The sequence below is a fragment of the Rhopilema esculentum genome, chromosome 11 (assembly GCF_057945365.1).
Source record: "Rhopilema esculentum isolate cy_ngs chromosome 11, ASM5794536v1, whole genome shotgun sequence".
Taxonomy (NCBI): Eukaryota; Metazoa; Cnidaria; class Scyphozoa; order Rhizostomeae; family Rhizostomatidae; genus Rhopilema; species Rhopilema esculentum.
This window is the reverse complement of record NC_142825.1, coordinates 9,775,708-9,802,999: the sequence shown is the minus strand read 5'-3', so window position 1 is coordinate 9,802,999 and position 27,292 is coordinate 9,775,708. Positions and strand designations below refer to the sequence as shown.

General features: G+C 36.1%; 1 protein-coding gene across 1 annotated transcript; it reads right to left on the bottom strand.

Annotated features, from left to right (window-relative positions):
• Positions 1-96: 96 nt before the first annotated feature.
• LOC135693477 (EGF domain-specific O-linked N-acetylglucosamine transferase) lies at positions 97-27,158 on the bottom strand. The gene is made up of 17 exons (XM_065211983.2): positions 26,721-27,158; positions 23,769-23,866; positions 17,338-17,434; positions 15,528-15,628; positions 14,077-14,181; positions 13,574-13,683; positions 11,651-11,751; positions 10,681-10,770; positions 9,514-9,585; positions 9,275-9,364; positions 8,900-8,968; positions 7,821-7,879; positions 6,199-6,226; positions 5,635-5,726; positions 3,887-3,934; positions 3,259-3,313; positions 97-1,252 (listed from the first exon to the last, which is right to left on the bottom strand). Exons 1-17 carry the CDS (start codon positions 26,913-26,915, stop codon positions 1,124-1,126), a joined length of 1,539 nt encoding a protein of 512 aa, XP_065068055.2. The 5' UTR covers positions 26,916-27,158; the 3' UTR covers positions 97-1,123.
• Between the last annotated feature and the right edge of the window lie 134 nt (positions 27,159-27,292).

Sequence of the window (27,292 nt, the reverse complement as noted above, 5' to 3'; positions counted from 1 at the left end):
ATCAATAAAAAGTTACAAAAAAACCTGCAAAATGCTTGAATAAATAACATGTTATCTAGAATTGTTAAAGGAGAATGTATTGAAATCCTCATTGGATACGTGTCGTGAACGTCCACGATGTTTTCACATACAATTGAAACCAAAAGTTTGTGCATATAAACTAACCGAATGTCTAACTAAACATGTACAATGACTGTTCTAGGTAAAAATTCCAAGCTGTTTGATGACGTTTCCTAAGGTAAAGTAAAAAGAAAAACTGAGGTGACGAAGTATATCTTTATGGGGAAAAGTCCCAAATAAATTGGACCATTGGTTGTGACAAAAATTGTATTTGAAGCTATGGGTTCAAGCTTTTCTGATTGAAATACTTATGAACTACGAGTGACGTCAGATACCAATAATTCCAAATCATGGGGCTTATGAAATTAGATTATCTTAGAATGGAGCTTATACTTTACCTTGGAGGGTATAGAATGGAGGGTATCTTAGAAAGGATATTAAGCTTGGGGAGGGGGAGACCTTATTCAAAAATTGATATTATTTTCGGAGGGGCTTAATTGAGACGAAAAATGTATCTAAAAAGTAATAAGATTTGTAAATAAACTGAAAAAAAACTGGATACAAAAGCTCTAAAAGTAAGTACAAAAACTTCATATATGTGCTCTAATGCAAAAGTAACATCTACAAGAAATTGCAACCGATGACTGTTTTTTAAAATTTGACAGCATAACAGAACCTCCTATAAGAGAGGGGGCATATTCAAAACCTGATTAAAAAGGAGGGGGTTTTTTCGAGAGGGGAAGTTTAATCATAACTCGGTACAATATGAGCGGAGGTAAAAAGATTTATTATTGTAGTTACGTTATCTATATAAATAAAAAATTTACTCAATCTTTTATCGACTTGTAAATATATTTGTTCGTACTACAATTAGCTTGATAGAATTCAATTTATCTGAATATCTTCGTGCCTCGGTTAAAATTTGTTTCTTGAGATAAAACATTTCATTCTTGTTCTGCGTCTGAAGGGTATGTCAGAAAGCAGCATCCGATGCAGCATCTACGTCTTCTGCGATAAATCATGACGTAAGACCCTGTTTCCATTAGCAGCATCCCTTGATACATCAAGGTAAATTCGAGGCCCGGAGATTATTTTCAGCACTGGCAATTGCAATTTTTAACAGCCTCATGAACTCATTGACATCAAAACTGAAGTTTCTGAATTTAGCATAATTATAATCCGGATCCGGCTCCTGCAATTAGAAACCATTGGTCTATACAAAATCTTCTGAAGTGGGCAATATAACACGCGCAACACAGATCAACCCGCAAAACAAAGATAAACTCGCGTTAACAGACACACTCGCATAGATCGTCGTAACATCACTCACTTCGAAGTAAGATTTAGATTCCTCTTCATCCTATTTTTGTTCAATAAAATCTCAGCTTGTGCGCGAACGAATCGTTCCGAAGCCATGGAAAGCATTTTTTGCAATCCCAATTAAAAAGGGGGTTGACCAACTCTCTCAGATATTCTAACTCAGTTATTGTGGAGATTATTTCGTCTCTAATGTAGATGGTTCATTTTGGAGTGTGATGTTGCAGTGCTCTAATGCCATACCTTCTTCTTATAAAAATAATTTGAGTTTTAGCAACATTGAGGGGTCCGTTCTCACATCTAACCATGTTTTGAGAAACTACAGTTCTTTTTAAACACCAATGTTGATTCTAGAAATCGACTGCAAGAAGGAAAATATTGTGTTGCCAACATATATAATGTTTAGCAGTAACATTACGGGATCCCACAGTTAATTCCCTCGAACTTAAATATGCTATGTAGCTTGCAGAATAATTTACTTTCTTTAAGATTGGATCCAATCAGCTCATAATTTTCCTTTTAAGACAAGAAACTCTAAACTTTTACAAGAGTATCGACCGTACCAAACGCCATTTAAAGGTCTATGAAAGTTACTGATACTGCACTTTGATAATATTTTGGAAAACAGTGATCTTTTCCTCTAAAACAATGGGGGAAATGTGATGTCATCTTATTAAAACAATAGGCTTGTCCCCCCAACATTTAACCCCCCTGCTCAAACTTTCCTTAGTAAGGAAGGAAAGTTCACTAAGATATTAGTAAAGCTGGTCAAAAAACTCCTAGATACAAGAGAAAAACCGAAATAGGTCTTTAAATGTAGCGTTCAATCGATGGGCCAGCCTTGAAGATCGTTGCCACCCCAGAAATATTCCAGGTATCAGGAACTTGCTCCGTAAATCAACAACAAGTGCAACCAAGGTAGAGAGGGAAGGTGAAGACTGATAAATTCTACAATGGCGTTGTAGGATGGTACCTTGTTTCCAACTTTTTATCAATGCAAACTTAAACATCAGCTCCGCAATTACTGCCCCCTTGTTTGCTTGATTGCTCCGCTCAACCATTTGCTTCTCGTGCTTTTGTTTTAAGGCTACACTTTTCTCGCATTGAACTGAATTGCTTTTGGCACGGCAAGCTGCGACACTAAAGTACATTCGAGTTTTAGCGTTGCAATATTTTGCCGCACTAAACTAAATTGGCTAGCCAACAAAGTGTCTTTGCTATGACAGTATTTGTTCAATTTATCTACTTCACGATGAAACTTTTTCCAGTTTGGCACAGCAGAAGAGAGGCATTAAATCTGAAACTTTTTAAGGTGTTCAACTTTATAAAAAGTTAGAGCTTAAATTAACAGTTGGGGTCATACTTTCGTATCTACTCGATTATAAGCCGCCCTCAATTCTAGGCCTCAGCAGATTGAGTTCATTAAAAAATGTATGCCACCCTTGATTACAAGCCACACCCACCATGAAAAGAGATACTTAGTTTGAAATGACGGACGAAAAACTTGAACCAAGCAGGATCTGGATAAAATAATGCAAGTCGCCCTCTTTTGTTTTCTTTTGTAAGCCGCTCTTGTTTGTAAACCGCAAGAAAACGTCCAAAAAATTATTATCAGCCGCAACTTAGAATCGAATAAAAACGGCATGTGGCATTGCTCGATCCTAATTTAAATTTAGGCTCATTCTAGAGATTTTTCAGGCAGTATCTTTTGAATTTGAAATAGGACCCGATCAAGACCCTTTGCCCTTGGTAAAACTGGAGATCCCTTGCATATTTCTCTGACTGCTCACTCGTTTGTTTGTCCGTTTGCTCGCTCGCTTGTCTATTTGCTTGCTACCTGGCTTACCTACAGTGTTTTCAAGAAAATATGACAATACGTACATCCGTTTCATCTTTTATCTTTTCATTATCTTCCCATGTGATGTATGTCACTCCCCTACAAATATGAAACATTGTTGAACATTATGAAATTGAACTTTTGATAAACAAAGAAAAACTAGGCGAAGGATGAACCAGGCATGCAAACAGTCATATTATGCGACTTCTAGAATGTCCACCTGCTGTGTAAGCGTCAATTAATTTTTCACAAAGAGCCCCTTTCAAAGTTACCATATCTCTTTCCAATGAAATCAAGTCAATCGTAAACGATTTCTGTAAGAGCTATTGATCTATTTTACATGCAACAAAAAGCCCAAGGTTTATTTTATTTTATCAAAGCAAGAATTCATCTTGCTGCAATCATCATTACCGTCAGCACTTAAAGATGCAAGACTTAATGCATTTGCTGTCTTTTATACAATCTAAGCATCAAGGTAAGATTCTTCTTAGGTGCTCATAAAAATGCATATTCACAAATGTTGCGGAAGGCCATTTTAAATAAAGATGCAGAAAATAATTAGGAGAAAGAATGGGGTAGTAGCTTTGGTTGTTGATGTAACCTTATCGCTAGAAAAAACATAATGACAGGAATGCACACATGATGGTGCATGAAAAGAAATATTTTACTAACCGTAAACGAGATAGGTCTTTATAGCAGTTGACGTCATCAGTATTGTATCTAAAGTTATAAGAGACTTCACTTCAATGATAAAATCGATAGATAAAAGTTTTACAAAATCAAGTTTTGGGCACAAATATTTGAGGATGTTTAACTATTGTTCCGCAATTTGTTTGTCATATGCTGTTACAGAATATGTCACAGAGGAACATTACGCAAGGAGGAAAGTGGTCTTCATTCAAATAGGAAAAATGATGGCTTCATTCAAAGGCCAAAATTGTTCATTGTCACGAGTGAGAATGACTGGCAAAAGTCGAGTTATAAAAAAATATAACAAAGTGATAAATCAATTATGATTCCAACTACGATTTCAACATCTTGCTTCTCCACGTCTACTCCAAAAAAACTCAACTAGATGGTTCCCTAAAAAGAACGAGAAACGAAGTCGAGTCCTATTGGGATAATTCTCTAATAAAATACAATACGATTTTAAATGCTACGAACAAAAGTCAAGAACAAACAACATAATACATAATTGAGTATAACAGTGCGAACCACGTCCCCCCCTCCCCCAATCGACTACCCCAAACGTTGTGTTCGATTAACCTTTTCTCTTCATCAGGTCAAACGTTCTCTAATCTTTTGATTGACTCAATTTGATATTTTATTCTGAACATACATTTGCTATCTCAAGATTCTGTCATTTACAAATTTGGTTCTGTCCAGGTAAACTAATGGTTGATGGTCTGTCTGTTTGCTAAACTCTGCTCCATTAAGGCAGAGCATACAATTCTTTACTGCCAATAATATTTCAAAATTTAATGTTCGATTGTCGAATAAGCCTTTTCTCACTCTTATAATTTCTTACTTGAGTCGCTGACTGGAAATAGTGAACCATAATTCTCTTGTAGTAACACTGCACCAATCCCAGTGCTTGATGCATCTATTCTCAATATACAAATTGTTTCCATTTTAACAATGAAACGTACCAACAAGTAAATGTTATTTTTCCTTGTAAACCCTTTTTCACATCAGATTTCGGGCATTCCACCTTTTCCTACGTTCGAGTTGCGCTTGCAATATCATCCAAGTTATCGAAACCCTGACCTGAGTTCGATGTGGAACAGAATCCTTGCTATATTATTCAATAGTTTTTTAATGGTTTGTAGCATAGTTATAGTTTGCCGTTATGTGTCTTTTTACATTGACCATGAGGTAGTAATTGTCTTTTGTTCCCAGTGGTATTGTACATGTAGTGTTGTATAGTAATTAGATAGGTTTTGCTAAACGTAACGAACATTGTAAGTTTTTATATTTGAATAAAAAAACCTCTTCAGTCCACAACTCTTTCAGTATCTCTACTAGCTCCCTAGCTGCTCCCATATGGTTCTCAAACGGTGGAAGCCTTGTAGATTCCTGAGGTACTTCTCTGTATGCGAACAATATAGCTGTTTCATATCTAGGCCACTGTCTGGGCTGTTCAATGCACAATCTCTCAAGCATTGTTCTGTTAAACGTTTCTACCAAACATCGGATGATATGATCTTGATACTTCTTTCATACAGTCTGATATGAACTGTGTACTGTTTTCACTCAAATCCTCTTTTGGAAAACCTAACCTGCTTTACGTAAATGCATATTTATATCCATGCAAAACAGTTTAACTTCTACTGTTATCAATGCGAGTTGAATGTTGACGCTTTAGAAATGAAAGCATCACGAGAGAGGTGTCTAAACTGGTAAAACATCTTTCAACTCACAGTTCAAAAAGGACGGCCCAGTCTGGAAGGAAGAGAGCGTGGGTCAACCCGGCGCCGTGAATTCCAATGAATATGTCTGTATTATGGCTAATCTGAAAGAACACGATAAGATGTAAATTTTCAGATACAAATAATCAACCCATTAGAAGCATCTCTATAAAATGATTTCATGACCACAGGGAAATTCAACTAGGCATTATAAGCAGTGCGGACTGGTTCAAGTCTCTTTGCCAAAATCACGAACTCTTGCCCACAACTCTTCCTTGCAATACCTTCTTCCAGCTTCCCAGATTCTCACAGCCTGTTTTAATTCAAAACAAAAATTAACAAGCTTGATTTATCCTTCCTCTTTTCCAAACCCCTCCCCTTTTCCCTTGTTAGGGCTTAGCTATCTAATAATCTTGTTAGGGCTAAAATAATCTTTTTCTTATTACGAAGTGATAATATGTACACCTATCTTGAGAATTCCAAAACAGGTAACCAGAAAAATTCTCAAATTGGCATGAACGATTTGCGAAGATTTGAAAGATCTGCTAGCTTCAAAAGATACAGAAGAATTCTTACCTGTAATTGCTCAAGAAAAGGCATATTCCTAAAATCCAATTAAAAATTTTCAATAAAAGTATCTAATTGTATTAAAATATGAGCTTCGAGTGTAATGAAGATTTGTCCTTGTCCCTTTGTTCGCTAGAGTGACAAAATGGTTAAAAATATTGTAAGTGCCATTTATAGAGAAAACTCGATGACCTTGTGTGGCACTATATGAAGTAGCTGTTGCCTAGTCTTAATATTATAATTGCTTATATAAAAAAAGATCTTTCAAAAGGAATTAAAACTTATTCAAAACAGTCAATATTCGAACAAACAGATGCGTTTCCACGGGACCGGTTCCAATTGGAATTGTAACGATTTTGGTACGGAATACGGATAGGCCTCGCGCTCCAACGGGACTGCTAGGAACGGTTCCATTTGGAACTTCTAACTGTACTCAAATGGGTCTACTTACGAAATAGATCTCAATTGGAACCGTAATCGTGGAAACTTGTGGAACGGTTCCAAATGGGTACGGATAGGAAACGAGAATCGTGGAAAATCCCTTGTTTCCTCCTCTCTAACTGGGACCTGTTTCATAAACAGTGCAGTCAAGTCTTTTGCAGTAGAGAATTGTCACCCAGTTTTCCCTTCAGCAAGCTTTGCAGTTTTGTAGTTGACAGGGCCGTCGCTAAGCACTTTCACTTAGGGGGGTGCCAGTCACCAATTTGCCGACAAAATAGGGCGTGGCCTAAGATATTACAATCTGGGGGTGTGGAATTTTGACGAAATTGATTTTGTTTAGCAAAGAGGATGTTTTCGTTAGTCAATCATCGCTTCAATTTTCGAGTGACTGTGGGTATATAGGTTTTGAAGGCCTTGAATCAAAACCGAAAGATGATGTCCCCTTGCGAGCGGAGCGAGCATGAAATTTTAAGACCACGCCCTTTAGATTGTCTTAAAATGCATTTCAGAACATTTCTTGCAGTCATTTCTTGCAATCGTTTAGAGCTTTTAACTATTTTTAGGCATACCTACGTTTCATTGATTTCATTCTTAAAATGGAGTTCATTACTTCTTGAGGCCCCATCGACCTCAAGGCCCTGAGGCACTTTGCCCCCTTTCCCTGCTTACAGTGGCTTCCAGTACCTCCAGGATCAATGTTCAGAGTTTTTCAATAACCCCAACCCTAAACCCCAAACTTTAGGTAGAAATTAGGTCGCCCTGGATATTGGACATTAGATTCTAGACTCTGGCTGCCGAAAGGGAGTCATTTGAAGTTTTTGGGGGACATTTGCCCCTCCGTGACACCCCTAGAGCTATCTTTTCCTGTTTTGAGTTGCTGAGGGCTTTTGGGCAATACTTTTAAGTTCACATCCTCATCTTATCCCAACTGTTCGCTTAAGCTTTTGCTTTGGGACCTTTGAAAGCAAAACCCAACAAAACTCTACTTTTAGAAAATTTGCCGACAAGAACTTTCTAGGGGGGTGCAGCTGCAGTTTTGCCATAACCAGTTCCAAACGGAACCAGTCTCGTGGAAACACAAGGCCTAACCGTATCCACTTTGATACGGTTTGAAACGGAACCATTCCAAGCGTTCCCGTGAAAACGCAGCCTAAATGCACGTATTTCCACATAATTCCATAATCTCATACCAGTTGAAGTCCACAGCATCCACCAAGACGTTTGGAATTGACTTTATAGATTCAATTAACTGCGAAATAAGAATATCATACTTCTTATTTTTCATTGAGCAACAGGAGGTACATTTCAATATCTCAGTATAAGATTTTTTGTTACGGTCCTCATCCTTGCTGTTTTTGTCGTTCCTTGCTCTAACTCTTATTTTATTTCTTTATTTTGAATATACTTACCCTAGGATACAACTCAATTAAACAATTACGCAATTACTTTCCAATTGTCCCAGCAAACGAAATAAACTTAACCATTAAAGATAAAAACCTTTTTTCAATAATTTGATATGAAGTAGCTACTAAACGTGTTGAAGAAAAATAAAATTGAAGTTGCAGATCAGCTTTCCTTGAATTTTCTCTGTTTAGAGCTTTTAGTTTCGTTTTGAATCACTGGATCGAAGGGACTTATTTCATTTCTGAGTCAAGTCTATTCCATGCGTTTGCTCCTCGAAACACAAATGATTTTTGGTCATAAGTCGTTCAAATATTTGGTATATCACGATTACATTTTGCATAACGTAGCACTACGGTATGAATATTAGACAATTCTTCGAAAATATATAAAAATAAGATCTAGAAATCGACTAGATATAGCACGCGGTCAACATGCATAGCACAATCAGGGAGCCTGTGTCGAGTATATTGGGATCACTCCTTTCGAGAGGTTCGAAGCATTATAGTCAGACTTGCAAAAACAGTACAGAGTTGCACTTTTTGTTCCACCAAGGCTACGTTGGAGGCACCTCGGTGCCATCGTTGCTGTTGTTGTTAAGTCATGATTCGTCAAAACTGAAGTTCAAAACCAGCGAGGTTGGGAGTTCAAAACTGGCATAAATTGCGTTAAGTTCTTATGTTCGTTCGTTCTTGTGTAAACTCTCGTTTAGTTCAGATTGGTTCGCACTCGAATTATCATTAGAAGGCCTCACTTAGAAGGAATCACCTTCGATACAATCTCAAGATAAAATTATTCCAATAAACTAGAAAGTTAATAAAAACGTATAACACGAAAAAGAAATGGAACAAAATTGAAATTACATTACCTGGTCTTTGTTGACGATTTTTCGATACATGGTGGTCCTGTACAGAAACGTTATCCTTAAAGGCCCAGACTAGAAACAGAGATTACAAAATGAAAGAATATATGCAAGAAAATTGTTTATCTCTATTTGAAGGCATTAAAATGCTTTAAAATGCTGGTCCCTGAACAACGTAAAGTTGACACTTCATTAGAGGTCTCAATTTGAAGCAAATTTTCGTTTAAGAAGCCTACGTGCTAACGAATCAGTAGTCGCTAGTTACATTAAAAACTTCGTATAGAGTGCAGGGCATGCTCTGAAAGGAGGTGCTAGAGAGAAAACAGCCGTGAGTCTGACCCATGTTGTTCGTTCTCACAGGCAACAAAATTTGCCACAAACCTTCGACTTTCGTTCCTGTTTCACGTTCAAGCCATTGAGGACGTGCTCAGAAAATGCTTTGAACAAGCTACTTCTGGAGCAACCAGGAACCTGAAATTAATAGGTTTTATGAAATAAAAAACAACATATAAATAACAAACAGGGCAAACATCTGAAAACAAAGATATATCATAGCATAAATACCAAGACAAATGAGAATACTGCCAATACACAAGACAATTAACGCAATATTTACTTACCACAGGCGTAGAATAATACATGCCAAAGGCCATACGAGGCAACAGCCCAAAAACAACATTCTCGAAGCAGACCTAATGAGAAACGATTAAAGAATGCAACATTCCAGATGTTGAGTGCAGCATGCAGCAAAGAATTTAACTTTACACTATTAACTTTACACTATTAGCAAATTAAGTTGCTACTCCAAGTTTAAAGCTTAATGCGATCATACATCATAATTATATTGTCGTAATAACCCTGCCACTTAATTTTGAGATGTTTTATGATGAAGTTTTGAGGTTGGAATACCAAGGCTATGAAAACCCTTCTACAACATGTGTTACGTGCAGACTTTTTATATTGTTTTAAGCTGTACTAGACATATTATATGTCCCGCCTACATTTGAATCTGATGTATAATTGTCACGAATAATATAATTGATTTAGTTGATTGCTGAGCTTCTAAGGGAATGTTTGTCGTTTTTTTCTGATCCTCGCCTTCGAACCTTAAACGTTACACATGGGCATGGCTAAGGCCCCGTATATATGAGCCTGGGCTAGATTCCAATCCGGGTCAGGTCACACGCTACAGTAAAACAATTTACGTTTATACGAGCCCGGGTCTGCTGGTTCCTTTAGAGTGTTGAACTCACACAGGTCAGCTTAATATGTTAGCTCATATGTAAAAATGACTCCACATTGGCTACCTCGAAGTGTTTACACGACCCCGGGTTGAGCTGACCCGACTTCACATGAGAAAACATCTCAACGGATCACCCCTACCCTGGAATAGGGTTACCCGTCAAGAAGGGTTGAACGGGGTTCGCTGCTGTTACCATGTAAACATTTGAAGAGCTTTGACCGTAGACGGGCTGACCTTCGAAGGTAGGTAGCAGCCAGCCCGGGCACGTGTAAACGGGGTCTAAGTCTAAAGCTGTGAAGATTGACCTATGCCCCACCCCATTTTACATGACGTTATTGTTGGAGGGGAACAACATGAAATTTGGTGCTAATGGCACTATTGGGGGTTTAAGCCTCCCTTGTCAACAACACCTATCCACAGAGGGGGCTTCATCCTCTGCCCCCATGCCACTGGGTTGTAGCAGAAGAAAAATACTTTCAAATTCACTCTACAATATTCAAAAAGGTTTTTGCATTTGTACCACCTTCAGTGTGGCTTCGTTTACCTTCTTGTTTGAAAACTTTTGCCAGATGGGATAAACTTCCGTTGAAAATGCTTCCCAGGTTACTTTAAACGGACCAAGCTTCTCTGAGGTCTACAATTTAAAAAGGATTAAGATAACTCACCATAAAACGAAATTTGCAAACTTCAACAAGTATACAAAATTTAATTTACGCCATTGGCTGATAGGCATTAGAATCACAGGCCCACAAGGCGGTACTGGGGGTTGCAGACAGCTTTGAAATAGCATACTGTGGCGTTATTTCAATATGCTTCAATGGCGGACACCTGGGGGGGGGTCACCCCAATCGTCTTTTGTTCTAAAACAATGGGGAGATGTGACTTCATCTTATCAAAACAATAGGCTTGAATACAAGGGCAATTAGACTTCCAGGCCCAGTCTTAAAAACAAGAGACAGGTGCCCTCTTCTAAAAAGAATAAAATTTTGACCCCAAGGTTGAAGTCCTCAGAATACTGGGTATATGGACTAGACTATAAAAAAACCTTGAAATTCACAGAATTTTCAGTAAATTGATCTTTTGTTTGCTGGTTGACAAACGACAAAACATTTCAGAATCCTACAGCCCCACAGCTAGAGCAAAAGTAAGAGGGAATAAGATGAGAGGGTCGTTTGGGGAATTTATACAAAATGAAAGGTCATGTATGACCACACCCCTGTGCAACAAATACGGCGATAACTTTTCTTCAACGAGAATAGCAGGTAAATATGGTAGAGGCAGCAAAATTTGTCTTGGGCTAGAAGGGGATGAGGTGTCGTGCCAAAAAGGATTGGGTACAAAAATTCTTAGCTAGAAGGGGAGGTTGGGAAATGGAAAATGCCCGGCTCATTCGTTTTCGAAAGGGAACTTCCAAGTCGGGACAATTCTCAGCGGGAATGGATTTCATCGGGCTTGCTACACTGGTTCACCATCATATTTACAATGGACGAAAATAATGCAATGCAAGGACATACCTGCCATAATGCAATGCTCACAGGCTGATACAGACTTCCGTTGACATGTAGAGTGACATACAAATTGAAAAAGTCACAAAAATGGTGATAAAGACTTCCGACTGTAGAGAGAAAAAAATAAATCTTAATTGGAAAATGCTTTGGGACCACCCATTGAGCCATTGAAAGTGATATAAGAAGTATTGTGGGAGATAAAAAGGAAGAGAATGCAATTGCAAATTCGCAAAAATCTAGCGAAATGTGCTGGGACTATGTTAAGTTGATCAAGGTACAATCTAGAAAAAACAGGTTGGCTGATTTTGACAGTATGATTTTTGAGTATAAACAGAATAAAGTTGAGCTTCTATCTTAAATCTACTTTAAATCTTTCGTTATCCGTATAAGTATCACCTTTAAACCCCTAAAAAACTTATAGACTTGACTTTACAGAAGAACAGAATTGCCTTTACTGAGGCAAATCTCCCAAGGGCCCTCAGCCTCCGACCCATTTGACTGTCCATAGAACCTCACACAGCTATGTTCAAGTAGAATCTTGAAGACTATATCAAGTGTGCTAACTCAATGAGGTGCTAACTTGATTAAGTTCAGACAGTGGTGGAAAATATCCCGCTTTAACTTCAGTCTTCGTTTTAAAATACTCAAAATAAAAACAAATGCATAAGTAAAATATTGACTCGCTAGAAAAATAAAAGATATTCAATAACAGTAAATGTATAAAAACAATAGTATATATTTGAATGATGGGGATTTTACAAGGAAGAAAATCTCTCCGTTCCTTGTGCACTGAGGAGGAGCATTTATGTTCAAGGAATGAAGAAGAAATTCTTCTATATTGGTACTATTGAACCAGCTTTTGTTCAAGTATTTTGACTTTTCTTGTGATCAAACAACTCCTTTTTTATCTAAGCTTCGTTTTCAAATCCTCAAATTCTATCGGCTTTGCCCAAGGACACAGAAAAAGCTGCTTGACATTATAGGAAAGTTGAATAAACATATGCTTGTTAAAATGATTTGTAATGATTACGAGTAAAAGTGTATTGAAATGTATTTCGAAACGATTTGCACTAATAACATTATTTTTCTGTACTGTTCTGCAATTTAGGAAACAATTCTGTTTCTCTCTTCGTTTTTGCCATTAGCTTATCTCTTCTTGTGAGATTCTCTTTAAGTTCTGCTATCTTCTTGCATTCAAATTTCCTTATTTGCTCTTCACGCGTTCGATCTTTGTCTTTGTACCTTATCCTTTCTTGGCCACAATTTTCTTATTCTACAGTTTTTTGTTTACTCCATCCTTCAAATTCCTTTTTCTTCCCTTCCTTCTATTCTTCCCCTCTTTCTGTCCTTTCCTTCTTCCTCTTTCCCTTTTCTTCTCTTCTCTTTCCCTATTTCTAGCCTTCATCAGAGTCCATCTAGCAATTTTAGAATGTAGAAACATAGGAATTAACATACTGTGTAGCGCTTTTGTGTAGATAGAAGGAGTTTGATTTCACCCTTCGTCTCCATTTGTAATACTGTCAATAGGCAAAAGGTACGGAGTGGACAATCTTTAGATGTGCTTGCGTTTTTGATTGGCCTTTTTCGATTAACAGGTGCAAAAATACATTTTCTAACTAAAAATCTTCGATTTCCATTCAACTTCTGACAAAAGCTTAAGTTTGTCTTTAAATGTTTGGTTTTTCAAAGCAATTTTATGAATTTTGTGCCATTATCCTTTTTCTTCTTCTTGATCTTTTTCAGGAGGAGGAAACCTCCTGAAAATATCTCTGTTTCAACACGAGGAGAGTTAAAGATAAAGATATTGTCTTTTGATATGGAAGAGACCAATAAAAAAGGGCCTAATTCCTGATACTTGAAATACCTAATTAAAAGGATTACCCGATATATGATTAATTAGATTCAATACCAAGTAAAAAATTTCCATACTAAAATCAAGATCCATTATGATAGTTGGAGTCTTCACCGTGACATCACAATTTTTAGATTCGCTTGGCTTGAACGGCAGTGCCTCAAAACTATCGACGTCATTTGCAGCCCTGTTAATAAAATAAAGAAAAATTTATGCAAAAGGAAGTCAAAAAGCCAGACCAACCAATACTACATTTTCAATCTAATCTAAAGAATATTTTGACAAATTGCAAAAAGACGTCTTTTTGCACTGACTTGAGCACTTAATTAGAATTTTCTTTGCAATTTTCAAATATTTGACGACTTCAAATAAATTGCTTTACTGCTTCATTCGTTACGTCAAGGGGGCTAAGTTTTAAGAACTATTTTGAGAAGGAGTTCTCTTTACTAAAAAACTAGTTTTCTAACTAAAAATAAAGCATTTTGATTTTAATACCAAATACCTCCTTTAGACTCCATGTTGAAGGAGGTTCAAACAAAACGAAATTTTCTAAAAGCATTTGATGAACAAAACAACAAACCATGAGCGTAGCTTGTCTCTAAAGACATCAGGATGTCGAAAATGTTCTGTTTGAACATCACATGACCCACCAAACTGCCCTTTACCAAAAGGCTTTGACTGAGCCCTACAACAAATAACTGATTGATAAACAAACTGACGATGTATGAATACGCTAAAAATGATTGTAGTTGACAAGAAAATTAGAAGGATATTTTCTCTCCTCCATCGTAATAGTATTCTGTAAAAGATATTGGGGAAATTCAAGAAATACAGTCAACTCTTGATAAATCGTTGATCCAAGGGACCAATGAAATGGTTCGAGACAAGGAATGTTCGAAATTTTCAAAGGAAATTCAAATAAAATTAGTGGGAATGTTTGAATTATCAAGAGGATATTCAAATAAAATCAGTGGGCAAGGGGAATGCAATATATGTTCGATTTGGCGAATGTTCAACTTATCAAGGGGATTTTTAAATGAAATTATTGGGCAATGGGAATTCAATACAAGTTCGACTTAGCAAATGTTCGAATTATCAAGAGGATATTCGAATGAAATTATTGGGCAAGGGGAATTCAATACAAGTTCGACTTAGCGAATGTTCGAGTTATCGGGCTTGCAGTTATACTGTAATTCTCTTCCCTGCACCACAAAAATGTCATATTTGAAAATATCACAGTAATTGTATCTTTTGGTTATATTCCCGCTAGTATAAGAAAACGTAAGATATTTCAGGCAACAATCCTAGGACATAGCTTTCAAGTCAAACGGCGGATAGTATGCATTCATAATCAATCATATACCTATCTTTTCCGTTGAAGGATATGTTTGTTTATAGCAAAGCAATCAACATTGAAATGAGGGGGGGGGGGGGGTTAGTGTAAAATATAAACACAGTTTGTCAAGGTTTGTACAATAAAATTATAGCTTCTAGTGTGAAAATATTAGGCAACTTAAGGATAAATATTTCTATATAGAGGTTTTTACTATACCATTACAGCCTGAAAACAAAGCGATATAAATGAAAAAACAGTATATCTTAAAATCATGGGCCATTGAAGCATTATCTTATTTGCTTTTAATGCATTGAATATTCTTTATTTTTCGGTTAGTTAAAAAAAGACACTTTATTTGGTTATGTTTTTTTATTACTTCTTTAGATTGGATTGAACTTTGAGTATCATATTGCTTTGCCATTTAAAGATATGCCTGATTTATATTTATAAATTTGTTCGCTTGACAAAGGCAAGCTTTTCATTTCGTACATAGACTTTGATTCCCTACAGTTCTATAAGAAATTATTCTGCAATCGAATGAAACTGCAAGCAACAAAATGTGATAATTCTTCTATAAACAAAGCTCTTGTGTTGTTAGTTCAGCATATCACAGAAGAAAGAAAATGAATGGGAAAAATATTTCGTTAATAAGCTGAACACCGACATTAAATGCCTTTGGAAATGTTAAGTCTTACCTTTCATAGATGGACCTTCCATCTTGTGAGGTAAAATCAAAGAAGATGTTCCTTCCTTTACAGAAGGTTAACCGATCATTGCATTCAAATGATGAGTCATCCTAGAATCATGGACACCAAATCAAACATTTAAAAGAAAGCAATTCGAGAACAGATGAGATCAATTAAGGTCATTCGAATCACTGGCCAACCGAGTCAAAAATACGAGGAAAACCTACGGGTCTCTTAAAAACCAGACCAAATATAACGATCAGTGCATTAATACATACCATTCAAATACATGGCTTATATTCGGGGAAATCATTGAGCTTATACTGGAGAATATCTTTATAACATACTAGGTGATAATGTTGCCTGGTCCGGGGAAAATGTAGATACAAAAAATTGTGAAAATTTTACCCACAACATAGAATACAATTTTAAAATAATTGTATTGTATGTTGTTGTAGGTTACAACTTATAACACTTTCAGTCATAGCCTACTGTCTTGAGAACAAATTACCTGGGCTAAAACGAATTTATAATTCTCGTTTGTTTAAAACGAGTTGTGTCACTGCTTCGATACCCACTGCGTTATGGTGCCGTTCTGAAATCATATAGCAACTCAAAAACTGATGTCTTCTTCTCAAAAATATATTTAACCAGGTCACACTGATGCAAAAATCATAAAAGAATGCCACATTCTCGCCAATTTTGACAATTCACAATTCAGGTAGTAAGTCTAGTCTAGTTATTGAATCGAAACAGATAGCTCAAGTTGAAATCGGGAGATTGTTTGGCCACAGTAAATATACGGCCAATACTATTTGGAAAAACAGAAGAAATCAAAAAAACCTTCTTTTGACCATAGTTACAAAAGTTCATGGAACAAAAAACGAGATTCGATAACATTAAATATGCCCTTCTGTTGTTTTCTAAAGAAGGCTGAAACTTATGGGCATTCTATTTCTTGGCAATGGGCCTTCATAAATAGTACCCCAGTTTATGAAATTATAGCACTGTTTCAGACAACGTACATCGAATAGAACGTGCGGCTTTCGGACCCTTATTCTGACGTTTTATACTCTGAGGAGTGTCAGACGAAAAAGCTTTTAGTTTACTAAATGTTTGCCTTTTTCAAAGCCATTTAAAGTAAGACAGGAAAACGGCATGTAGCCATACAGATGGTAATTCGTTTGAGCATTTCATAACATTTCTTCATAAGAAATTCAGACCCCTAATCGGATTTAGCATCTGAACTTTTGTCCAGCTACATGTTTTTATGGTGACAGTGTTTGCAATACGCATTTTATGATGATATAGGGGCTTGACCTAAAAAATTACCCGGCTAGTGAATTAACAATCCTACTATCCAGAGTCAAATTCCTTATGAAATTCCGAACTTCTTTTTCTTATTGTTTGTAGAAAAGTGAAAATTTGCACCAAGAAATCTAAAAAGAGTTCTTGGTGCTAAATCTGAAGCTGTGATCAAAATCCTCTGCTCAAAATCTCTACATATGAGTAACGAGATTCTAAATTGCTGTTTAGAAGAAGCCAATTGATTGTATGCAACTTTAATTATAAGCCGAGATTGTATGCAACTTCAATGATTGTAAGCCTAAAATTAAACTATAGCATGCAACTGGACACCATGGGAAAAACATTTAAAATTCCATTTTATATCATATTTATAAAATCATGAATGCAAAATAGGTTACCCAAACTCTTTCAAATTATAGAAAAAGAAAAAGTGTGCGAGAAAAAAGTATATTTAATTGAATTCATGGAATTCATGGAAAAATGACAACTCGTTGATTTTTAAACAACATACCAGATCTTTAGGTTTGCAGATAACATTCAGATTTTTGAAACTTCTGACATATCCAAAATCATTCTCCTGCCAAAACGCACGAAGTCTGTCGTCAAGGCTACAATTACATTAGAACATATGAAACTAGAAAAGTAATAATTAAAAGCTAATGAATACATAGATAGGCAGCAGACAACAATACCAGTATCAGTAATTTCAACTAAACCTCCAAGAACGAGAGGTAGAAATTGAGTGCTGTTACTGCATAGGCATTTGATCAAGAATATCAGTCTGGTTGCTTTTTTATCGCTTAAGTGTTTTTGTTAAAAAGAACAGAATTCTCATCAATTCTCATCCAAACCAATATTGGCGGTAGTACTCGGTGTCATGTCTAGATGATGACGCTGGGCGGCACTGAAGCTCTATGAGTCATAAAACAGGGGCGTAGCCAAAGATAAATGACATATCTGTTGGAATGGAAACGCTTCAGGGCTTTTGACCTTTCCAAACCTGAGCTACGTTTTGCATAATCATTCAAAACATTTCGTAAAAAATGCTCACAATTTTGCCTTTGCAAAATTGTATTGAATAAATTAATAATGTTAAGAAAAAAATTTCTCGAAATCATTGTTATATACATTTAAGTCAATCCTACACTACATTGATTTTTCTGGTTGCCAGTTAAAACAAATAAAAATATTCATTTCGATACAGCTGCTTCAAAGAAGACAAAAATTTTCGATTTTCATCCACATAACGTCTTTTTGTAAAAAGAGCATTACCCTGTTTCCATAGCCAGAAGAGGCTTTACCATGTTGTTGTGTGCTGGTGAAAAGAGGAGTTAATGTTTTTGTAATTTCAAAGGCCCCATTGCTAATGAATGTCTCACACCTTTTCCCAAAAATTCCATGAAGAAAATTCCGCCAATTTTCGAAAAAGTCACTGAAAATCCGGGAGGTCGTTATAAATCAGGGGAAATTTCAGAAATTCTTAAATAGTCCTTGAAAATCCATAAAAATCATTTTGAATATCGCTAAAACCTTGAAAAGGTCCTATCAGCATCCTTGAAAATGCCAACGAGCCACGATGAAAATCGATAACAAAAATCCATAACAAAAATCCATGGAAATCTGAAAATTCTTTGCCAAAGTTTTGGCATCAGCTATCCTACTCAAACAGCCAGATTCTTAAATTCTCGAAAAGGGGACTGTAAGTATAATGAATTAGAAAATACAGAGCCACCCAAGGATCGGCAATGACAATGCCTTGATATTCACCAACGAAGAAACAATGAAAATGCTTTAGAGTACCTTTCTGTTATTAAAATGAGAAAATATAGCAGCCAAGTTGACAGGCAAATTGAAACCGAGTGTGGAACAGAAACAATGAAGAAACATACCGCACAGTTAAGTAAAATCAAATATCAAAATTCCCTTTGTCAACTTTTTTTTTAATAATTATTTAATCACGACATCATGATATCCATTCAGCATCAATTATAAAAATCCTAGTTACAAATGAAAGCTAATTAATACAGTTGATAATTTAAACAAACAGATATAAACACCAGTACTGTTCTTCCATGGATTCGTGCGGAAATGTATTTCTTCAGCTTAGGAAATGACTTTCTAGCCCATTCTTAAACAGGGTTATTGTATTGGACTCTCTCGTGTGTTTTTGGATAGAATTCCAGGTTTTTAGACCAGGGTGATAAAAACTTTTCTACTGAAGTCTAAATTTAGCCTTAGGATTTGGAGATCGGTCTTTTTACTTGTACCATACTTGCTTATCGTGGACCTTTCAGCAAATTTATCGTGCAGACTCTCAGGGCATATCTTGTTAACTATTTCAAACATCTGAACCAACCAATCAAATTGAAACATCTGATCGATGCTAAAAATTGGTCGAATCAAAGAGTCCTTTATTTTAGAGGCTTGTTTGACAACTAAACAAAGTTATATTTCTTGCAAAAGAACTTTGATGTTCATCTTTTAAGTGAATGAGCTGAATAACCAAGTCATGTGTGCCCTTACACTTACCCTATAATGACAAGTAGGATCTTGAGAGACTTACTAAATTCGAAAAAGGACATAGGTTCCTTAGCAAACTGACTCCAGGGAACGAAGCAACAAACAGCTATGAAAAGAGTATTAGAAGCATGGAAAAATATTATTGTTCCTGTTACAGTGTCTTTCTTCATGACAAATTTCCTTGGTAGTGCTTTTTAATTTGCAACTTTGTAAATCACCTGGTTTTTTTTTAATTTCATAAAGGGCATATATGTTTAAGCCCTTGTGATGATCAAACAGTTAATGATTAAAAGATGAGGAACTTCCCCATAATGATTTTCTTGCTTTTTAGGTCATTTTATGTCAAATCATCCAGGGGTTGTGATAAACATGTCTTGGATTTTGATCATATTTCGCACAATCAACAATCAAAAATGGTCTCAAAATTTACAATCATCCAAAATTTATGCTGAATCAGCGACCTGCATGTCCTTTAACAGCAACAATTCAAAAATTGTTGCAGATATGAGGCTGAAAATTGGTAGGAAACAAAAAAATAATCTGAAAATTTCAAAAATTCCACTTAAAAAATGTCATTTCAAGCCGTATTTTTCACAGAATAATAGCTGTAAATGTCATTTTAAATATTATTTCAAGACAAATCAGGCTTTTCCTCAAATGATAAAAATTGGAGCTGTCCGTAAATTTCTTGAAATTTAAGGGTGTGGCAAAATAGATACAAGCAAACCATACAGACTTATTCAGTCTGTATGGTTTGCTTGGTTGGCATGTAGAACAATTTTCATCAATTGTATGTGAAGGCACGAGGAGTAACACGCATTTGTAATTCACAGTCCATTTTCACAGAATAATAGCTGTAAAACGTTAGGTACAGCCTCATATACTTCCTGAAGATTTCAATTTATCAAAAAAATTTGAATAACAGCTCACGATTTTTAGAAGTCTAAATATCAATTTATTTACAACCATATCTTAACAGCCAGACAGCATCCATGGTGTTAATATAACAAATCTTCAAATATTATGTTGATATTGTTCAACTTCATGTCACTTATAATGAACACCCGACAAGATGTTCTATTTTACACATATTTTTGTGCAAGGTACCAAGCAGATATCATCTCTTGCTGGCCATGTAAAGTTTTGGCATGGTCCATGTGGATGAAAGAACGTGCCTTCTGCACGTGATTCTTATTGTCTATCTCTTCGACTAGGCCTATCCAAAGTAAGGCATCATAGCAGCAATGAAGTCCATTGTGTTGAGAGCTGCTGGTTGCAATAAAACAAGTCTTCTTGCTTTTCGTTGAAATAAAACAGGCTACTAAACTTATTATCTTGATTTGAGCGTTTAAATTATACACCAAAGCCATCTTGCAGAGGTTTAAAATGGTGGTAACTTCTAGTACCTGGTACAGTTTGGCTTAACAAAAAGCGCTGTCTTTGCAAAATTCTTGCAGCGACAATTTCCTCTTTTGTTATAATGGTAAATTCAATTTTTGTCATAGTTTCTTTACAGAATTCTACCATCGATGTAACAGTAAGTAACTGGCCGCTTAAAGGTCGTTGTAGGCTACCCCTAACTTTTAACCTGTTGATTGCACCTCCGAACCCATCACAGGAGGATTTTCTCATGTGAAGTTGCCAAAAAGACATTATGGCAGATAGACCAAAATCATCTTCTTGTTTGCAGAGATTGACAAAATTCTTTAAGTTTTTGAACTGGCCACAACATCCATTTAAAATGTAAAATCTTCTTTGACTTTTGGTTAATTTAACCTATTCTGTAGTTATCCGCTGAACTTCGTGGGCGGATGGAGTATCATGATTTCTGTCATCTGACAAAACACAAAGATACATCTCCTTATACTGGTCAGAAATATCTTTATGATAGATGATAACTGGGTGCTTCGTACACCGTTGGTTGTTCTAATGAAAGCTCTGCACCTCATCTTAAAAGCCAAATCTGCAATTCTCAGCAAAATCAAGAACAACAATACAGCTTGTGGGTGAAAGATTTTCTTTGCAACTCTTGTAAAACCCACTGTGGCATTTGGCAACAAATAAATGGAGTGTCTAATAGTTTATTTTATCAACAAGAGTGTCTAGGAAACTGTCAGTGCTAGCTTTTACTGTAATCAGAGTTGGTCGATCAGTGCTTTTGCCACAGACTGTACTCTATTTCATCAATTTCTTGTCTCGCCAATTCCGCAGTTATGAATTTCTGAAGTGGCTTTGTTCCAGGGCACTCTGAGCAGCGATGTATCATGCATTCTCTGCTTCAATGTTTCAATCATTTCCATCAAATCTTTACTGTAAGTATGACTAACTCTTAAAGCATTAGCTATCAAGATGGCATTTTGATGATATGCGCAGGCACAAACAGCATGAGAACCAGGACTCCCATTAGGCACACACCATTTGCGGTGCAGACTAAAAAACTTGGAAAAACCTATTTCCATATGTGGATTTCTTTGTTTAAAGGCAACATGAAGTTCCTTGAGATTACAAAAACACAATATCTTTTGGACACGTCTGTTTCTTCTGTATTAACATAACCCTTCTTTCCTGGTAATGACCTTGAAAATTCATCATCTTTATCAAATAGACTAACTGCTTCCTCTACATAGTGTATTTTCCAAAGTGGAGGCTCGTGGTAGAAGCTGCTGGTGGGGCAAAAAAACAATCAAGGACCACTAGAGTGGGGCTCCTTGCTAGTTATACTCTCTCAGGCCCCATGGTTATTCCAGTGAGAAGTCCTCCTCATGTCAAGAGTACTTCAATGCACAGCACCTATGAAATAATTCATATACTTATATCTGAAATTTAAAAACATGACGTTTAAGTTGATTTAGTCTTAACCTTCAAGTAATGTATTTGATTATTGTGTGCTGGAGCTTCGCTCTAAATGTTTAACATCAACACCAATAGCTGTTGCCTTTTCTGTTTCTTGTGCCCTGAACACTCTTTTAAGTTTTTCCTTTGCTAACGATACTCTCCTTCGTTTTTCAAGCCATGAAACCTTATCGGTGAAACGCCAAAAAATTCCAGACTGGTATTTACAATATCTCTAGAAATTTTAGCATCATTTATTTCTTCTTTTTCTCCCTCTTTTTCTTCTTCTTCTTCTTCTTCTTCATCAATCATAATGTGAGCTTTCAGACTGGACTTTACCATCATATTCAAGAATTTGCCGGTAGCAGTTCCTACAAAGCTTCCACCAAGGCAAAACATTCTTGAACTCCTAATCTTTTGCAAACTGGATAGATATTTTTAATGGTACCTTTGTTTTTCTTTCTGTGTCGCTTGAATGGGTCACAACAGTTTAGGGACCTTCTTTCAAATACTTGTATTATTTTGGCCTGCCTATCTTATCTCTAGTATAGTACATAAACCCAAAAAAAAGTCTTCACATAACTGTGAGCACAGAAGCATTTACTGCCACAACACTTAACTAGTGTTTTGAAGAGATACCTGAAACTAAATGCTAACTGTAAACAATTTACTAAAATTTCTGGCAAAGCAGAAATATTAGCATAAATATTTGCAATTTTCGGAAAAATTGGTGTTTTTAGGAAGGAGGGGAAAATAGCTATATTTGTATTTGTTTTTACCTAGCATCCGAAGGTACTTTTTAGGACAATGAGAATCTTATGCTAATCGAGCAGTGTCCTGGTGCTTCCTCTCGATGTGACCACACCTTGTGATTCCTATGCCTGGAATTACAGAGAGCTGATGACTCTGGGTGAAAGTTTGGTCGTGCCAGGGACTCAAACTACGGACCCTTGGGTCTGTAGTCAGCGCCTCTAACAACTGAGCCATCCTCGCATAATGGCTTAATTTATTGGGCCAAACACTCGAATTTCAAGGCATTTTTCATCATTTGAGGAAAAAGCCTGATTTTTCTGGAAATAAGCATCACATACATTTCCAAGTGGCATTTTTGAAATTTTCAAATAGTTTTTTTGGTTTCCTGCCAATTTGCAACTTGATATATGGAATAGTTTTTCAATTGTAGCTGTTAAAGAATATACAGTTGTGTGTGCCTCACCCTATTCTTCTACGGATTTGCCAATTCAACTTTTGATGGCTGTAACTTTAACACTAATGTTAGATATAAAGCTGAAGTGTTGTAGTTTTTGTAATCTCTTAGAACCTTTGATTGTGCAAAATATGATCAAAATCCAAGACATGTTGATCACAACCCCTGGATTATTTGACATGGAATGACCCAAAAAGCAAAAAACCATCATGGAGAAGATTCTCCTCTTTTAATCATTACCTGTTTGATCATCACAAAGGCTTAAACATATATGCTGTGTATGAAATTAAAAAAATCCAGGTGACGTTCTTGTATTTGGCCAAATCTCCCTATTTTTCTTGAGAAATGAAAATACTCCTAATGGAAGAGAAAAATGATCTTACCTATTAAAGACTCTCCAACTTTCCACTTCAGAACAAACTGCTCTGGATAAGGCTTTAAAGTCAGTGCAGCTATCTTCATATCCCCAGACACATTTTGTCTATCAAAGATTAAATCCTATTAAAGTAGGCAGCAATCCAATATTTTTAATTAAACTTGAAGACAAAGAGCCATGAAGGATTCAAGTATTGTGATGCATGGTCAAATTAATTAAATGTATATTTACAGGAAGAACAAATTTAACAATGGTGTCAAGAGCAGCAAATGCTCTGCAAATGCAACATTACCATTTGGTAAAAAAACTTTGAATTTAGTTCAGTAAACATTAGCAGGATAACAATATTGCAACACATGCCAAGTCGGATCATACAATGACTTTTTATTGTTGACTGATTGTAGATAGCAAATTCAATGAAAGGAACCCTGACTACCATAAACCCTTGAATTGGTCCCCCTTGAAAAGCCCCCCCCCCATATAAGCCCCCACCCTAGAACTACAAATTGTCAACTACCCCCCTCCTTGAATAAGCCCCCTTACTGCTACCTTAAATTCTCAAATTGCACTCCTCAATTTGATGATTTTTGCCATCTGAGGTTGCCTTTGGAATTTTATTGAATTACATACCACAAAATTCATACTTTTTGTATTACATAATTAAATGTTCATAAAAAAATTCCTACTAAAATAGACGAATTTTTTTCAATAATGTTGTCGTAATGTCTACAATAATTTTAAACTCCCCCCTCATATAGGCCCCCCCCTTTGAATAAGCTGATGTCCTCCATATATGATCAGTTTTCTTCAGTTTTTGACTGACAGCTCACTCTGTTTTGATATGGAGCTTGATTGGAAAGAACTGCAGTTTCTGCAGCTTTGGTCATCAAGAAAAGGTTAAAATACCAAAAAATGAAAAAATATATTGATAAGTCTGGTGTCACATTTCTTAATGACTTTTCGTACTTTCACGCATATAAAAATTCATCCGTGTCTGTAACTTTTACTTCTCCTCATTTTCAAATCAACACTGCTTTCAAAGGGGGCACTTCTTTGGAACTTGGCTTCTTCTATTCTATTCAAGGCATGCACTTACTCCAGGGGACTTGTTTAATCAAGGAAATACAGTTTACATAAGCTTGGTGTCCTTGAAGGGGACTTCTGCAAAAATACATAGAGAAAGACTATCTCCCTAGAATTTCTAGCATTAACTTGATTCCACTGAAGAGGTTGTCTGGCAGCATTTTTACATACTTCTTTGCATCAACTCGCAACTCGCAAATTGCCAATTTACCTATTCATTTAGGCCTAATTGAACCCCAACATTATGTAAGCTGAATTTTGAAAATTTTGAAGCAAAAAATAGGGTTCATAGACTTTACTTTGGCTATCATTTCCTACAAAAATTTAATCCAAAGGCAGCTACTTGCTCTTCAACCAGTAATCATTATGTTTTTACTGAGGCTACAAACCAGTGATAGATACAGACTGAGGTCAGAAAAATCTATGGCATTGCTAGTTCCAAAGACAAAATTTACATCTCGTGGGGACAGAGCATTTTGTACTGCAGCCCCTAGGCTCTGGAACAAACTGCCTGTTGAAAATTAGAAGATCTCAGAGCGTCCAAACTTTCAAAACAGGATTAAAAACGTATTTATTTCATAATCATTTTAACATGTGAATGACATTTCTAGCTTTACTTTCTGTAAATTAAGGTTTTTTAACACTGTTCAGCGCTTTAGAATATATGTACATAGATTTTAGCGCTCTATAAGTGCATTGTTATTATTATTTTTGTTTTTACCAGTGTATTTTTTTGCATACAATTGCATCATTTCCCATGTAAATATGGTTGTTGTTAAAAAATTTCAAATCATCAATAAATTTCCAAGAAATTGACTCTGCATTAAGCATGATTTTATTCTCCTATAATTGGAAAATTTCAAAGTATAATTATCAGCTTGAAAAACTTCCAATTTTGAATGCCATTGTGAATAGGGTGTTGCAACACTTTGTCCTGGTAGTGCATTTCAAGTATGCACCAATTATATATCATCTACAGAATCTGAATTGTTTCCAAGAAACCAGGAAGGTCTAGGGGTATGACTGCTGGTGATAGGGTTTATTAGCAAGGTCTTGAAGTTTGCCAGACAAGCTCGTGTACATTGAACCAAGGACATTGCTGTCAATGCCCATTTAAATAAAATTTATCACCATCATTTAAGAGCCTCAACCCTGCACCTTGACCCTGTACCTGCTCCATCAAGGTTTCATTTTGATATCTCAGTAATGTCTGTCTTGCATGAAACAAGTCTGAAAAGTTAAATAGAATTGTGTATTTTGCAAGGAGACTTCACTTTACCATGTGCAGTCAAGGGTGAATGGTCATAAACATTTAATATGGCCTGATTGATGAAGCAAATAAAATGCATGAAATAACTAATGATACATACTATAAATCTCCCTCTAGAAAACCTGAAAAGAAAGCTAAAATATTTTTCCAAGTGTTGAAATTTATTTTTGAATGCTCTAGTGTATGGTTGTTTCATACCAGTTAAGAAGTATGCAGGTTAGGTTTTATTGGAAGGGCTTAGATACCTTGCTTTAAAACCATTTGAAATTCAGCATTTTATGCACTGTTTTCAAAGGGCTTTATTTCATACAGTGGATCAATGCATACAGTGGATTCAAACAATAAGCTGATTGGTGTTCCAAAACTTAGTTAGACTAATTAATATTTTGTTCCCCCGAGAAAACACAAATATTTCTCATAGGTGCAGTAACACCCACAACACGCCCCTGTTACAGCACCTGTTGCTAAGTGACCAGTTAACACGTTAAGTGACCTGAGATGTGTTCGATACTGTTTGTTGACCCCCTATTTAATCTTAGATTAGGCCAGATATAAGCACATGTTCAATCCGCTATGAAATGATTAATATCTACAAGAAAGTGCTACCTGACCCATGACGCAAGAACTTCCCTTTCCACTGGTTGACTTTGTGCATGCTTCATTTTCAGAATACTTAGGCTGGCTGTTGTTATCAATTCTTTCGTCGAATTCTTCTTGACTCAAACAACAAATGTCACGAGGGTTCCAAGTCACAAGCAAGGAGCAATACAACATAAAATGTGTTGAATGGCGTATTTTCATCCTAGTTTTTGGAAAACCAAACTCGCTTGCTACCTTTGGGGGCAAGAAATCGAAGATTGTCGTAAAAAAGTTGGAAGAAATTATTTTGCCTCGTTTCGATGTAGTTGGAAACAAGCAATGAGTTTCGTGGAAATAATGTGGAAATTGGCTGATGGCATGTCACCTGTTCCTCATTTTTGCATTTTGTTGAATGAATAAAGAATATTGTTTCCATTATATCCTAGCAATTGAGAACAAGTTCCAGATCTCTTTTTCCCTGTCACCCAAAGGAACATTGTTTTTACTGTTCATGACATGACATGATGTCTTTAGTTCTCAACGACAACAAACAATATTAATGTAGCCAGTAAGTTGCAAACAAAAAAGATGATACAAAA